The sequence below is a fragment of the Cryptococcus neoformans genome, chromosome 1 (assembly GCF_000149385.1).
Source record: "Cryptococcus neoformans var. neoformans B-3501A chromosome 1, whole genome shotgun sequence".
In the NCBI taxonomy this organism is placed as follows: domain Eukaryota; kingdom Fungi; phylum Basidiomycota; class Tremellomycetes; order Tremellales; family Cryptococcaceae; genus Cryptococcus; species Cryptococcus deneoformans.
Genome location: NC_009177.1, coordinates 1937723 through 1953615, shown reverse-complemented (window position 1 = coordinate 1953615; position 15893 = coordinate 1937723). Strand labels below are relative to the sequence as shown.

The window sequence follows — 15893 nt, the reverse complement described above, 5'->3', positions numbered from 1 at the left end:
TGCTCTCGCCGCAGAGGCAAACATTAATCTCCTGGCTCAAGACCTTCCTATTCCCGCATCCGCGTCTCCTGCTCCTCATTTACCTCATATCTCTGCCCGGGGCAAGCGCCTTGGTAGGCCCCCTAAGAACAGAGCAATAAGCCCTGTTTCTATACGAGAAGGGCCTCTTGCCAATGGCGGTACACCCACCACAGGCGATATCAAAGGCCATAGGAAAGGATATCTGGACGACTCAGCGGATGAGCAGTCCATCAATGGAGCACTGAGCGCATCCGGGAGGAAGAAGCCCGGTCATTATAATAGAATTCCCGATTCACCTTCTGAACCCTCTACTCCTCTCTCCGGCAAGGTGGAAAATCTCCCGTCATCATTTCATCTAGACTCGCAAACCGATCAGACTTCGATTCTCAAGAAACGCAAAAGTCATAATGACGTTGATGAACGACCACCGAAGTCTGCCAAGCCTGATGAAGTCGGAGTGCCATTCCCGATTTCCAAACCCGCTTCTGACAATAAGATCGAAAAGAAGAAAAGGAAGAGTTCCGATTCTTCTGGCATCGATAGTGATAGTGATAGTGGCAGCGACAGCGGGAGTGATGACTCAGACTCAACTTTTGGCGGAAGGAAAGATAGGAAGAAAATGGCGGCGGGCAGGACTGAGACGCCTGCAGCAAGGTCCTCTGTGGTGCCAACTGGAACTCCAGGCTTGGCGTCGGCTGCATCTCCTGGCTCGGGAAGGAAAGCTATCGAAGTGAGTCTGTGCAGATTCTGTCAATACATTCTACTAACCATTCTTTTACAGGTTCCGATGTGGATTCAGAGAGCTCTCGGTAATATGAGGGCAAAATATTCTCGAGACTCGTTCTTGGTCATCCAAAAGCCCCGGCCGGCGGATCAACCAGATGCGCCTCCAGAGTGGAGAGCCAAATGTAATGACTGGTGAGTTGATACAAATGGACAAGCGGTACAAACATGTCCAATAGTTGCTAACTATTTGATGCAGCCCAGGTCGAATCTACGCTCTCGGTCCCGGTGAGACTCTCAACAATTTTGAAGTCCACCTCAAAAACAAGGGCCACATCGGCAATAGGTTGGCAAGGGAAGGGAAGACTCAGTAAGCGGCGAACGCTATAGATTACGGCGAAGAAGGTCAGAAGAAGAAATTAGAAATGAGTTTCGGTCCACTGGTTCAACTGCATCTTCCGTATTTCCATATGCTGTGATATCCACAGATAATGTTTCATATTTCTTTGGGTTCTTATATGCAAGCTCTTATGTTTGAAACATCTCCACAAATGATGGACTGTGGAATATCCAATCTACATGTACCATACATGACTTCTAGCGAAAGATGTGCGAAGCAATGTGCTGTGTGGCTCCCCCATAGACAGACTTTTAACCTTGGATGCTTCACTCGGCCTTCCTTTTAGTTGCCACCCAGAAAGCAGCCTATCCCCATTGGAAGTCAGTTTGGAATTGAGACGAATGAACGAGTCACATACGTTGTATTCGTGCCTCAACATACCCTCAGGGATACCAGTATAAGTTGACCTAATCATTTTTTCCTCCTATAAAGAAAATCAGCCACCCATAGAATAGACGAATTTAATGTAAACACACCCTTAAGTCAAATCCTATCCTTCTAGCTAGCTCCTTAACCTCATCCAAACTTAGCTCGATGCTTCCTTCCCCCTTCGCCGACGTTGTAGGCGAGTTTTCAAAATGCCACAAAAGGGGACCAACATTGATCCAGACCCCATCATCTGCTAGCAGAGAGTGGATGATTCGGAGATAATTGAGTACATTACGAGCCTGCACGCTTATATCAGCTTTGAACCAGATTGCTGAGATACGACATACGCAGTCGATGAAGAAACAAGTCACGACAGCACCCCATTGCCCTTGATGATCCTCCTGTTCTTCAGGCTCGTGTTTTTTGCTCTCATCTAAACCCCAGTTTTTCGGCCTATAGATTTCTTCAAAATCCCCTGCCACCAGTGAGAACGGGCCAGGTCGACCTTGGCCGAAAATATCAACTGGGCAAACATCAGGGATCCTCACAGAGCGAAGAAGATGATGTTCAGTAGTGGGATGATTCGAAAAAGAGTGCAAGAATGGGAAGATAGCATGAGACTCAGCATTCGTTGTCCTAGGAGAGTCAGAAGGGAAGATCTATATTCTGAATTACATACTGATTTAATACCCAGTCGGAGGCGATCAACATATATGTGTTGAACTCATTACCTTGGGAAAAGAATCCTATAAATTTGCACATGAGATGACTGCACATATGATAGTAACGGTGCAAGCAGGGAAGGCCTACCACGAGCAGCTATTTCCATTGCTAATCTTCCAAGCCCGCACCCTGGCACCAAGACTTTGACCTCTGATCTTTCTCTTGCCATTCTGCAAAGCTTCGACTCTTCTCCATCGGTCATTATTTCCACCTTTTCTTCGCCAGCATAATTTTTTTTAGGGAAGTAGCGTTCGAGAGCTTCCAAGCATGGGGCATAACAGGCATTTCTCTCATCCTCTCCTTCCTTGGTCCAGTCACGGACGAAGCTTCGCAGAGTCGAACGTACTTTATCTTGGGCGATATCCGACTCTGGAGATCGTTTTCCCTCCGTATTACTGGATTGGGATTTGGGTGACGAGTAAGAGTGGGAGTGGGAGTTGGTGGATGATGCAGACTGTGAATGATCATGCGAAGAATCTACTTGAGAATGCGTGTGGTCTCCAGGAGTACATTGGCTACCTTCCGAGCTTGAAAGTATGTCCGAGAACACAGGATTGGCAATCATCTCATCAATAAAGTCAGAATTGCTGCGTTGAAGGCGCTAATCAGATGGAACACTTAACCTCGCTGACAGAAGATAACTTACCGTCGGATTCCTTCGTCCACCGCTTCTAGTTTCTCCCGATAACCAATCAGCTCATAGACCTTCTTCTCTTCTTTCGGCAGAGTGATGAAGGCCATTCTTCTAGCATGGTTGGCGGACAGCTATATAGTTGTTAGCGACGCTATCTACGTAACCAAAGCATGCGGCTTACATGGTAGCGCATATACCCGTCAAAAGCACGGAGCACGAAGCGCCAGTGCTCCTTTTCGGCAGGGGTACTGGACATTTCACGGTCAGCTATCTCTCGGACGCGATTGTTTAGGAAGAGAAGTGAGCAACAAAGAACTCGGACACACTTCGAGATCGTATTTCTTCACGAGTGACGACCGAGACGCGAAGATGGAGGTTATTACGTTACGTAATTTATCAACATCGGCCTTCATGTAAATAAGCTCTTGGGTGGTTGTGTGTCGCGTTTTCGCGGCCATTGGCTAAGGCCAATCCCCGATAAATAAATCAGTTTATTGCCCATCCCCGATAATCAGTTTATCAACAATACGACGCCGAGGCTCACCGAGGCAATAAGAAACACTTTTGATCTTTGACATTGACCGCAAAAGGGCAACGATGTGCATCGCTTACTCAAAGACGCAGCTCTTCGACTATGTTATCTTCTTGCCCGATGGCCGAGCACACCGAAAGTATATGAGGCGAGCGGATACCGCACGCTTGTTCATACAGCAATCCCCACTGTGTCTTCTCCCTACATCTTCGAGTCTACCAGTCCTACAGACCTGTCATTGAACAGCTATTACCCGAATCCACTCAGCCCAAGCAATCGTACTATCTGCAATGCTCGCCGCCTTCATTGGAGCCTCTCGAGGTGTTGGATACCACACAGTCGTCCAGCTTCTTTCTTCCCCTTCAACTCAACAATGGACTGCTATCCTCCTCGTGCGAAAGCCGGAAGCTTTGTCTTCCGATCCCAATCTTGCCGAGTACATCAGTTCCGGCAGGTTACAATTGATTAAGGGTGACGCTACTGTGGAAGACGATATCAGGCAGCTCTTTGACCGTCAGGTAGATCTGTTAGTAACATCGATCGGTAAATTTCTCCATGCAGTTCCGGCTTCAGCTGAAAACTAATGGCATTTTCAGGTGGAAAGTCTCAATTAACTCGTCGAGGCTTTATCAACGATGTTCCTGATTTATGCACACGTGCTACAGTAGCTCTTCTTCATGTCCTTGCAGAGGTCCACAAGAAAGGTCAGCAAGTTCCTCGAGTAATCACTGTTAGTACTATGGGAGTAGGTGAAAACCACAAGGTCATGCCTCTTGTCTGGAGAGTAAGTCACTGCTGTGCTCCAAAGGTCACACATTAATATTTTCATTCAGATCCTTTATCCATGGCTCCTTCGCAGTGCCCTTTTGGATAAAGGAGGCCTGGAATACCTCTTTCAGCGAGCATCCACGGTCATGTCCCCACCTACCCCCCCTTCCACCGACGTTCTGTCTGCAACCACTATCAGCTCTACTCTCAAGGATTTTATCCCAGAAGTTATCATTCTCCGAGGAGCTGCTTATGTAGAAGATGACCAACCGCCCAAAGGCAGGAAAGAGACCAAGATCGGAGAGAGATTGAAAAGCTACACCATTAGGAGGGCTGAAGTTGCCAGAGTGATTGTAGAGGATTGTCTCCCAGGGAGGAATGAGTGGGTAAACAAGCTGCCGGTTATTGGCTATTAGATACACTTTTCTCGAAGTTATTAGGTTTTGATTAGTCTTTTCATCGTGCCTCCCGTTCGGCCGTTGTTCATACTATTATTGCCCTTTTAATCACTGCACATTTTATTAAGATATCATCATGCATAGAAGTCACAAGCAAGATGAATCCTCCATATATCATGATCGCATGATTATATCAACTTAATTCGGTGGGGAGTTGAGCCTAGTATTACATTTTCATATCATACCTGCTGCTTCCTCTTGATACGCCATTACATACTGTCAGTCATCGATTGTAGATGACTGGACGGAGAATCCACACTGTATTGCATAGTGGTTGCTCCGTGTTGTATTTAATTGTCAAGACACATTCCCAACAAAATGGTCACGTGATGGAGTTGGTCACCATACCTGTCTAACATTCATCGAATGTCTTCACAGGAGGTCGGCGGTTCGATCCCGCCCGGGATCATCTTTTTCCAGTTTTTGTATTTCTTAACCTGCCTCCGTCCTGTCAATGAAGAAGCACGTAGTATTTTTGTATCTTTCTGCTGTAACCATGAGGGATGAAGGAACCACGGAGGAAGGACAGTTCATTAAGCTAAGAAGACAGACAAGTCCGCTATACACACGTATATTAAGCCTCGTAGTTATCAACAACATTCGTAGAGCAAATCTTCATAATAAACCTTCCATTTAATGTTTGTCTGTCGCTTCTCTATTCTCTCCCTGTTCTCTTGCTAAGTCGCCTCGGGGTCAATGGTAGAAATTCGGAGTCGAAAGTAGCGGGGTAAGAAGAGAGGAAAGTAGAGGAGGAATAAAATAGATGACATGCGAGTACTAAAGCCTGTCTACCCGGTCTTATGTACCTTTCCCATCTCTCTCTTCCGCCCCTGCGCATTATTGGTTATCCTAAATAACAAGCATCCACGATTGCCCATTTTTCCTATTATATATGATGAGCGAGCAGAGAACTCCGTCCCCCCCCCCCTGCCTCTAGTTAAAAGTCATTCTGCCGCAGCTGTTCGAGGCTGTGCCGGCCGAAACCACTGCGTATGCTGCTGGAGAAGGCGGGATTACTGCTGCTGCTGCTGCCCTTTTCAAACGCATGTTGTAGACATTCAAGTCTTTCATATCAAGCGTCGTCAGATGATTGAGACGGACAGACGTCTATCTGGCGTTTGGCAGGCACCCCCGTTCTTTTTTTTTCGGTAATAAGTTGATGTTTGCGTGTTCACAGCTTGGCCTCTGCTATTTTAGGAGTGTAAATACAGGTTGAAGTCACATGTGAGTTAGGGACATGGAGATACCGGCCATGATTACGCACGAATGTTAGGCAGCAAGCGGGTGCACAATTATGGTGCATGAATTAATAATCAAACTGACAAATCACCGACTGACCAACCGCGGCGACCGGCGATAACACTACGGATGCGCAAAGCTTATTAAAAATAAAGGGCCTGAGAAAGTGGAGAAAGTGGAGGGCATGTTAGGGATTCAGTGACGGAGCCGGCGGAGACGTCGCCCATCCCAACGGAGGGAAGGTCAAGAAGAAGAAGAGGATGAATATAAATTGCTGTTTGGTTCAGTGCCCAGCTACCCATTCCCACTCCTTTTCCGTTCACAATCGTCTCACGGTATTCAGCCTTCAGCTTTTTCTTCAACGCCTTCCCAAAGTGTCCTGTGCCTGCGGTCCAACTTGTCATCCTCGGCTTTCCGCGTCGGCGATCAGCATTTTTGTGATCTGCGACAACACCACTCCGCGTCCTTACATACTGCTTACGTGTCTTCACGAAAACCATGGGCGAGCTTTTCTGAACAGATACGACCCAAAGGACTCTGACTCCTCTGTCGCGTGTATCTCACGCTCATCAATCAGATAATTTTGGGAAAGGATTGTTTGTTTCGCGCGAAGCTCTCATCGCCATAATCAGGCCGAGGGTCGGTCGGTGGAGACGTCAAACCCCACTTCGCCTCTATATCCAGCCGCAGACTTAGCCAATCCGGAAAGAGCACCAGGGGAGACGTATAACTGCATATCCGCCGTCCGGCACTTTATTACAAACTCCCTAGTCTGAATCTGCCACCCGTGGATCGCCATCCCTTTGTATTTACAACGACATCCTTCCAGCGACGCCCGCCTCTTTCCCTCTAATCATTATGGCCAATGCCACTCAGCGACAAGACTTGCAAGATGGCCCTGCAAATCGGTCCTCATCTTCCACGGCACTTCCTTCTACTCTTTCGATGACTCCCACCGCTCAAACTGTCTCTAACGCAAATCTGCCACATCAAAATGAGCATTCCCGACCGATAACGAGGAGGCTCAAACACATGTTTGAGAATCAGAAATATGCCATCTTTAATGCGATGGTGGTGCTCCATGAGGTGAACAATGTACCGCAATTACAAGGAGGATTCGCAGCAGAGTGGAAGTTTCGGGGGAAGCGCCCTAAAGGAAGGGATTCATTGGAGCTTCAAGAGAACACTCATAGTACGTTACGTATCGAGGACGGGAAATTTACTGACGGATAACAGCTGGTCCCAAGATAAAGCCTTCTCTTCCTAATCTGAGATTAGCAAATCCCTCGACGTCTTCCATCTCACTCCTGACCTCATCTACATCATCATCTATAGCTGTTCCGCCTACGCCTCGATCCTTGATATCCCATGACGGTCGTCGACTACGTCCTCCCAATAAAGCCCTCTCTCTCCCCCCAGCCTCGTTAGGTGAAAACTCTACTCAACCAGAGAAAAAAAAATCGGATCCAACTCCTCTCAAACAATTTATCACTTCAAGCCCCAAAGGCGGGACACTTCCACCTGTAGAGTCTCCCCGGTTGGTGGAAGAACCGGAAGGGTTATTTGATGATATTAGCTCACGAGAGGGGGATATGGATGAAGTGAATAGCAGAGATAGCAAAAGCAATGAAGTCAGCAAACAACCAAGCTGGGGTTCAAAATCATCAAACAGCCAGGAAAACGGAGGTCCTCAGGTGAACATTCGCAAACCGACTTCTGCTTCCCCATCAACCCCCTTTCTTCCGAACCAACAGTCCAGGCAGAATCATCTCTCTGTTCCATTTCCTCGAGCAGTGGGAACCAATCATCGCCTGCCGGCGCCCGTTCGGTCAGGTACTACTCCATCATACTCCAGCCTTCTCGATCCGGCTGATCCTGTCGATTTACATAGGCCTATGATGCCTCACAGGTCAGCGTCTATTGCAACTGCCAATACCAGTTCTAGTGACACCACAGACTGGCCGCTTGAAGAGCAGAAAAGACCAATAACACGGCGCTTGAGATCATCTTCTGGGCCTGGACCTTCTAAGTTGAGGTCCAAGGACGCCGACTCAATTTCCACGCATAGAAAGGGTGAAACCCCAATACAGCCTTTGAAGTCTCATTGCTGCAAATGGGATTTTGAGCTTCGACATGTTATCCGCTTTCCTCTAAGCAAGTCTCCATCTTCTGCAGCCACAAAAGGGGGGCAACCAACTCTAATTCTAGGTAACGGGCCGACGTCGGATTCCGGTTTGGAACTCACAATCTTCCAGTATCCTGCCAAACCTCAAGCTCAGCAAGCATCATCAACACCTTCACCATCACTTAGTGGCGAAGGATCATCTCCCAACATTTCACAGTCTACCGTTCAATCTGTTGCATCAGGACTAAGTGCAGTAGCCGGTAGTAATACCAAGAAGAAGGATGTGAAGCAAACACGGAAAGAAAGAAGATTAGAAAAGTCTCCCATCAAGTTTGGGATGATTGACATTGATCTGGCACCATTTGCAGGAAAAGGTCGGATGACAAGGAGATTTCTGTTGAAAGGGAGTAGGACAAATGCCACTGTTAAGGTGACAGTGGAACTGCAATGGGTGGGAGGGGAGATGGATTGGGTCGCGTAAGTTTGATCTCGTACCTCCATATGTAGCTGCACAAATTAATTTGAATTGTAGTCCGCCTATGCAGGAAGGACATCACATTACAGGGGTGGGAGACCTGATGGCTGATAATCATGAAAGTATTCGAGGGGACCGTACGTATTTTCTTAAGCTGGAAGCTCTTATATGGCGCTGACCGCTCTCAAGTCCGTCTCATCAAATCTCCCTCTGGCTCATCTTCGGGGTCATCCAATGCTCTCGAGCGAACACGCACGAACTTGACAGCAATAACTTCTTCCTCATATTATTCATGGAGGGGTAATCACAGTGTTCAATCTCTGGGTCTGACTCGTACGCAGACTTCAGCGACTCATTATGAACCATATGAGCACCATCTTCAGAACGAATCTTCGATCTACACTCCACCTCGCGAAACGGGCAGTCCTCGGAGATGCTCGTCTCGTTCCCAAGATCGCCAAAGTAATCGCAATACTCCCTCTCCCCATCCTGGGGATAGTTCTCCTGCCAGTTCGCACCCTGACGTACCACAAACATCTTCGCCACAACCATCCCCCTTGATCCCTTCCTTACAAGATTTCTCTCACCGCTTTCATCGGCACCATACCCACCACCTGCGCCGCGGGCGTCCTGCCAGACATTCAGACATGCATGATCTCCCTCCTGAAACGATCATTGAGGCCATTTTCAATCCTCATCCGGCCGCCCAGGCAGGCCCATTCACCTATGTGCCTGCTGAGTATTGTGATGCAGAGGGAGAGGATGACGTTGTGGAGAGGATGGTGATGGACGCGAATGACGACGTTGAGGAGGAATCACAGCCGGAGAAACCTGCAAAGAAAGAAGGTCGAAGGCTGGGCTGGATAAGAGGAAGGGGAAGGCAAGAAAAGACGGGGCGTACGAAGGGAAATGTCTTGAATCAGAGGGCAGTGTCACGTTGATACTAGTTTTTAATCGAAAAAGGGCCACGAAATCATCAAATATAGAATTAGTTCTTAGCTATATAATGGCCTCATATCTCCTTATACCGGAGTTTTCATCTCAAGCTTTCTGCACGTATGTTGTAGCTTTATAGCATGAACCACGTATCCCATAGCGGGCGCTTTGTCGGTTTGGAAAAGCAATTTTTCTGTATAAAAACAGTGCGTGATAGGTTTTGCTGTAAATTCGTAAAACAGTCCGGATCGTGTGCGCGCTGTCCCGATCTCAGTGCGTAGCTCGTGGCCATTGCCGGATGCTGGAATTGTTGACGTCGATACATTATTACGCCAGGGGGTAACAAGTCGAAGCGGTCACCAGTTCCAGCTTTAACCACATCGAATACTTTTTCCATAAGCATCTTGAATAGTTGAACTATCGAAACTTCATATTCATCATCGAATTACCTCGATTAAAGCGAAGATCAGCAACGGCTGTTCAAGGAACAGCTACGTATCATCATGAGCCGACGCGATGTCGACGAGGCTGCTTGTGAGTCGGGTCGCAACAAACAAGGCGTCCCTAATAACTTTCTGCGGCCATAAGTGCTCAAATTCTACGGTATATCCACTCCTTATCCCGAGCATTGGGAAGAAGTCGACCACGAGAAGGACGGGCCGCTTGCTGGGACCGGTACACTTGGTGAGGATGGTGGGGCCAGTGAGGTCAGTGATCCTCTGGGACTGAGAGGGAAGTTGACTGGGTAAGTCTTGCATGGGCAATAGTCAGCGACTGCGCTTACCATAGACTCAACAGCGTGACAGACCTGGATATCAAGACTCGTAGGTTGAAACGCTGTCGCTAGGGGGTCCAGTACTTGACCACACATTCTTTGCAGGCGCAGCTACTTCTCTATCCTCCAAGGCTTTTGATCCAAAGATTTTCCTCTCTGCTCATCACCCTGATGCTTCATATCAAGATCTGCAAAAAGGCATTAACAACCTTGAAAGGGCTATTGAGAGCCGTTCGGAGGCTGTGAGGATTCTCGTCGAAGACAATTTTGACCGGTTTGTAGCTGTAAAGGCATCGAGCGATGGTACATAGCCTTGATTTTATCTAGAGGATAACTATACTGATGTGCTTCTTAGTTGTGTATCGCGATATGAAAGAGGAATTTTTGGCCGATGAGTCGGATCACGGTATTAGAGAACTTAGGGAAATATTCAAAGGTACCAATGAGTGTTCAGGGTGATGTGAATGATTACTGACTCGTTTTCCTCAGTTGCTGCCCATCGAGCTGACCAGGTATTCCTACCTGTACTGGAGAATGCTGTCAAAGCCTCCAAACTGAGATCTACGCTCGGCGTATTTGAGAAATCAAAGTTCCTGTTCAATCTTCCAGGCCAGCTACTAGAATCCATCAACGCAGTATGTATATATATGTATATGTGTCCGGAGTTCGTACTGAAGGATTATTAGAGAAAGTACGATCTGGCTCTGCGAGACTATAAAAAAGGTCTTTTCCTGCATAATTCTCGATCAGGGCAACTTATACCAGGCGTTAATGCATCAAGAGAACAGCAAAAAAGGGTATTCGATAAAGTGTGGAGTTCAGTAGAGGAAATCATGGGCGATATGAGAGCGAAACTTGATAGCGGCCTCAAGGAAGCCTCTAGAGGCGTAGAAGAGCAAGAGAGGACCATTGAGTGAGTCCCACTTCTGAGATTTGATTACCGGAAGAGTATGCTTATATCTGTGATCAGGATTCTGGTCGAGCTGGATCAGAGCGATGAGCCTGCTTGGACGTACCTCGAATACCAACATGCGCACATCTTGAGTACCATGAAGATCATTTATGAAAAGACCCAGGAACGTGCTAGGAGTTCGTCCTCTATCTCATGAAGAATTAACCAAACTAATCTCACTTTAGTCGCAGAGCTAGAATGCGCCAGAGAACCCTCCACTTCCACTGCTTATCTGAATCTCTTGAGACGGCAGTTATCTTCGCCAGAATATGAGTTAAACTCCCTTGCTCGTGAGTTAGCTTACCTTGACGTCGCCTGAAATCCGATATTAACTTTCGTAGCGACCACGGTAGATACAGCTTGGTTGGCCATCCATTTCCTCGTGAAACAGCTTTCGGAGTATGTGGCAAGGTCATTCGCAGGCTTCTGGAGGATCGGGAAAGCATGTATGGATGGAAAATACAGAAAGGCAAATGCTTTCCCACAGACCGGTGCTTGGGCCATTACTGACAGTGGAGTAGCGCGATTCGTCTGATAGCATTGTTGCTTCAAACCGTCCTGCCAATACTTGCCGAATTATGGCTCTCGAAATCGTCAAACTTTACAACTCTCTTCTCTCCCAATTCTTCAAGCTGTCTGATCCGGCTATCGCTGAATCGACGCCTCGCAAAGATAGCAACCATCAGCTTCCATCGTTCGTTCCAGCCGGAACCTCTGTCATTACCGCCTGTTATTTTGCGGAGAAATTGGTAGAAGATATATCTGATTGTGCAGGAGAACTGGCAGGTCACGAAGTCGTGAATGATTCGGGGAATGGCATGAAGGGATTGGTTGAGAGTATGAAATGGAAGATGAAGGAGGTAATTGGCGCAGTTTGGGCTAGGGGTATGTTGCATTATTATCCCTTGAGGCAGTAGGCTAATACTGTGTTGACGTATAGACGCCAAAATTTTGCATGGTCTCGAGGATTGGTCTCAGGCTACAAATCCCAAGGGAGCCATACGCTATCTCACTCTAGTAGACGAATTCCAACTTCGCATTATTTCTTCTGTAAAGAAAATTGCTGCAATTCGAAAGGGAGATGTGGAAAGCTTTTCGAACGTCCTAAAAAAAAGAATTAAAGAGGACTTTGTTGAGACTCAGTGTCATATATATGACGGAATTATGAAGGCGACGGATGTGGACTTGCGAGATGGCTCGGGAGCAGATGTGGAGCAGCGAAAAAAGCCGTTAAGAGGGGCGAGTATGGATGTCTCCGTCGTACAAAACCCTGTAAGTGGTTTTGTCGGATATCGCAATAGGGGCTCATTTGCGATTCAACAGGAAATTCGACTGCTTGTTTCCCTCGCTAAATTTAATCAGATGCAAGAAACTTCGATCAAAGCAATCTGCAGGAAAGTCAGCAAAGTTCTGGACGTGGATATGGCCAAGCAGCAGGATCTCTTGCTGCAAGTGATCGAAGGCATGGATGCTCGGGCTTTCAAAGTCTATATTAGTCTCCGAGCCGAGCCGCTGAGCAAGATTATTCGAGAAGCAGTGCTACATGATACAGACTGGGTGAACGCAGGCAAGCCAGCAGGTCGGTAACCTTCTTATCTGTATTCGCCTAGGGTCTCCGATTAACTGACAATCCAACTCTCAGAAATTCGGCCTTATATACACAAAATCATACTTCTATTAGTTGAGGCACATGCACAAACAGGAGACATTGCACCAGCCCTGGTGCCAAGAGTTATTCAAGCTTTGATTGAAAGCATCACAAGGGTTGCCCTGAGTTGTTTCCAGCAAATTAAAAAGTACGGGCCAGGAGGGATGCTCACTGTGAGTGACGCTTGCGCTTTGATTTTGTAACGTCAATACAGAATTCCTGATATTGGTCCCAAATCACGCGTTTGCAGGCAACTGTCGAGATTGAATACCTCCACTCTGTCGTTAGCTTATACGTTTCCGCGCAAGCCAGCGATAACCTTAGCCAAATTTACGACACTATCGGATCTGTATACGGCCGACAACAAAGTCCGGAAGAGCTGAGCAAGGAGATGGATGGTTTGCGGAAGTTGTTATCAGCGACGAGGAAGGCGACAGGAATGGAGACTCTCTGCTTAAGAGCGCCAAAAGATTAGATGACGCGCATCCCACGGAATAGCCGAAATCGGATGGTTGTTAGCTGGTAAGCTGTGTGATTAGAAGGCAATTCTATTTGGTTGTAATGAACTGCTGTTAATGTAAACCGGCTTGTAAACATAAGCGAGTTCGGCAAGGTTGATAAACACGCGGCCGGTTACTTAATCAGGATATCGCCGCGATCAGGTGCGCGTAGCTATACGCCACCCGCGCTGCTGCCACTGACCGTCGGTTCCTCATCTTCTGTTATGGCCCTAGACAAAACGACGTAGCGGGCCAACTATTTCTTCCGTTCATCTTTCTACAAACCTATTCCACTCAAAGACATATATAAAGCTACCAACATGCGCTCCTCTTCTGTTCTCTCACTTTCCTGGACAGCTCCTCGTTCACACCGACGAACAGTCGCTCTCCTCCCAATTAGACAACAACGAAACACAACCATCATGCGCGCTATGTCTAATATCATCGGTGGAACTGAGAGCAAGGTCCCCTCTGGCACTCGTCCACTTTCAACTCGTGCCCACGCAGTCCTTTCTGCTCTCAACATTCCTGCCGATAACGCTGCCCCTATTCCCGGTGTCTTCGACGGTCAATGGAAGGGGTCCGGTGAAGAGATCACTTCTAAGTGTCCTGCTACTGGTGAAATCCTGGCCAGAGTCAAGGGTGTAAGTTAGCATACCTCCGTATCTTATCCAAAGCTAATCTGGTGGTGTTCTACAGGCCAGCGTCGAGGAAACTCAAGCAGCCATTGCCAAGTCAAAGGAGGCCTACCGGATTGTCCGCTCCATGCCTGCTCCCAAGCGAGGAGAGGTCATCCGTCAAATCAGGGAAGCTCTTGAGGCCAAGGTGTCGGAGCTCGGTGACCTCGTAAGTTTGGAAATGGGAAAGATCAAAAGTGAAGGCAAGGGTGAGGTTCAGGAGTTTATTGATGTTGTAAGTCTGGTTCGAACTCCGTATTAGCGGAGGTGGCTAAACCTCTGACAGTGTGACTTTGCTACTGGGTTGTCAAGGACTATGACAGGTCGAGTCCTTCCAAGTGAACGTCCTGAGCATGTCATCTACGAAAGTAAGCTTCAAAATGACACCGATAGTCTGAACGGTGCTGATTAAATCACGCAGTCCCTAACCCTCTGGGCGTTGTGGGTATCCTCTCTGCCTTCAACTTCCCTGTAGGTCGTTCATCTCCCCCGTTCAATGTGTAAATAAGCTGACGATTTGCTTTAGGTGGCCGTCTACGTAAGTACAATCATCAAGAGTAGTTTGTATACTCTAATATGTTCGCCATTTTACTCTTCCCAACTTAGGGCTGGTGAGTCGATACTTCGTCCAATCGAAAGCTCCTGGCTAAAAGATATCACAGGAACCTTACAGTCGCTCTTGCTTCTGGCAATTCTACCATTTGGAAGCCCGCACCCTCAACCCCTTTGACGGCAATCGCTGTCGCTCGTCTTATCCAGCCCGTTCTCGAGAAGAACGGCCTTCCTGGAGCGACCGCTGCGCTCGTCTGCGGAGGCATCGATGTTGGGAAGATTATTGTGGGTAGTGAGGATATTCCTTTGGGTAAATTGGTTTTTCACGGTTTATGATCGATCCGTTTCTGATAATTGTTCTTGCAGTGAGCTTCACAGGAAGTGAGAAGGTCGGTAAGGAGGTGGGTAAGGCTGTAAACGATAGATTCGGCAAGGTAAGTCCTTCATACAAGTAATATCGGTTTGTGATTAAATTTACCTCACAGACTATCCTTGAACTCGGTGGTAACAACGCCGTCATTGTTGACAAGGATGCTGATCTTCCTCTCGCTCTTCAAAGCGTTCTCTTCGCTGCCGTGGGCACCGCTGGCCAGCGGTGCACATCTACTCGTCGTCTCATCCTACACAAGTCCATTGCGCAAGAATTCCTTTCTAAACTTCTCCCTGTCTACGATGCCCAAGCACCTAGCCCTCATTTGATGGTTGGTGACCCTCTTCAAACGTCTACCCTTATCGGTCCTCTTCACAACGAAGCAGCCGTGAAGAAGTACGAGGCAACGCTTCAAGCTGTGACATCCCGCGGCGGTGAGATCCTTACTCAGCGATCAGGCCGAATTAATGGTATGAACAAGGAGGTCGAGGGGGGTAACTGGGTGTGGCCTACTGTCGTCCGACCAAAGAAGGACGACCCCTGCTGGAAGGAAGAAGTCTTCGCCCCCATCCTCTTCGTTACCGAATTCGAGACTCTTGAAGAGGCCATCGAGATCAACAACTCTGTCCCTCAAGGCCTTTCAAGTGCCTTGTTCACTAGTGACCTCAGGTCTCTCGGCAAGTGGCTCGGTCCCGAAGGTTCTGACTGCGGTATCGTGAATGTTAACGTTGGTACCAGCGGCGCTGAAATCGGTGCTGGTTTTGGTGGTAACAAGTCAACTGGTTGGGGACGAGAGTCTGGCGGTGACGCCTGGAAGCAATACGTGAGGTGGTCTGCTGCTACTGTCAACTATTCTAGCAAAGTCTCTCTCGCGCAGGGAGTAACTTTTGGGATTGACGCATAAGAAGCTTAGCCAATGGAGCTGTAAGAAGAGTCAAGTCATTGTATCATTTCAATTTTCATGCATATTTATCATCTGGGATATTACAACTCACGTCCCTAGAGATATCCTATGA

The 15893-nt window shown here is 47.7% G+C and overlaps 6 protein-coding genes and 1 non-coding gene across 7 annotated transcripts in view; 6 read left to right on the top strand and 1 right to left on the bottom strand.

Moving 5' to 3' along the window:
* The window catches only part of CNBA6990 (hypothetical protein), a gene marked incomplete at both ends in the record, with an annotated part of 5617 nt that extends 4499 nt beyond the window's left edge, over positions 1-1118 (top strand). The window contains 3 exons of the mRNA XM_772484.1: positions 1-751; positions 803-939; positions 1004-1118. The exon at positions 1-751 is cut by the window's left edge and continues 417 nt beyond it. Coding sequence (XP_777577.1) covers positions 1-751; positions 803-939; positions 1004-1118 — 1003 coding nt within the window. The remainder of the gene's footprint in view (positions 752-802; positions 940-1003) is intronic.
* Positions 1119-1410: 292 nt separating this feature from the next.
* Positions 1411-3126, bottom strand: CNBA6980 (hypothetical protein; the record flags this gene model as incomplete). The annotated part of the gene is made up of 8 exons (XM_772483.1): positions 1411-1449; positions 1503-1568; positions 1621-1812; positions 1861-2149; positions 2193-2259; positions 2324-2823; positions 2883-3001; positions 3052-3126. The coding sequence occupies 8 exons, from the start codon at positions 3124-3126 to the stop codon at positions 1411-1413; spliced, it is 1347 nt and encodes a 448-aa protein (XP_777576.1).
* A 566-nt stretch (positions 3127-3692) lies between these two features.
* On the top strand, positions 3693-4586 carry CNBA6970 (hypothetical protein; the record flags this gene model as incomplete). The annotated part of the gene is made up of 3 exons (XM_772482.1): positions 3693-3915; positions 3999-4186; positions 4236-4586. 3 exons carry the CDS (start codon positions 3693-3695, stop codon positions 4584-4586), a joined length of 762 nt encoding a protein of 253 aa, XP_777575.1.
* Positions 4587-4948: 362 nt separating this feature from the next.
* CNBAt070 lies at positions 4949-5037 on the top strand. The gene is given in 2 exon segments: positions 4949-4987; positions 5001-5037. It is a non-coding gene; the product is annotated as a tRNA-Val (tRNA).
* A 1688-nt stretch (positions 5038-6725) lies between these two features.
* On the top strand, positions 6726-9408 carry CNBA6960 (hypothetical protein; the record flags this gene model as incomplete). Its single annotated transcript, XM_772481.1, has 4 exons — positions 6726-7059; positions 7104-8469; positions 8525-8604; positions 8657-9408. The coding sequence occupies 4 exons, from the start codon at positions 6726-6728 to the stop codon at positions 9406-9408; spliced, it is 2532 nt and encodes an 843-aa protein (XP_777574.1).
* A 498-nt stretch (positions 9409-9906) lies between these two features.
* On the top strand, positions 9907-13253 carry CNBA6950 (hypothetical protein; the record flags this gene model as incomplete). Its single annotated transcript, XM_772480.1, has 14 exons — positions 9907-9937; positions 9992-10148; positions 10202-10227; positions 10284-10481; positions 10534-10614; positions 10668-10813; positions 10865-11091; positions 11149-11267; positions 11316-11440; positions 11652-12015; positions 12071-12402; positions 12454-12709; positions 12773-12951; positions 13029-13253. 14 exons carry the CDS (start codon positions 9907-9909, stop codon positions 13251-13253), a joined length of 2466 nt encoding a protein of 821 aa, XP_777573.1.
* Positions 13254-13598: 345 nt separating this feature from the next.
* Positions 13599-15781, top strand: CNBA6940 (hypothetical protein; the record flags this gene model as incomplete). The annotated part of the gene is made up of 9 exons (XM_772479.1): positions 13599-13922; positions 13978-14190; positions 14242-14323; positions 14377-14426; positions 14482-14493; positions 14562-14566; positions 14618-14817; positions 14874-14941; positions 14993-15781. 9 exons carry the CDS (start codon positions 13599-13601, stop codon positions 15779-15781), a joined length of 1743 nt encoding a protein of 580 aa, XP_777572.1.
* Between the last annotated feature and the right edge of the window lie 112 nt (positions 15782-15893).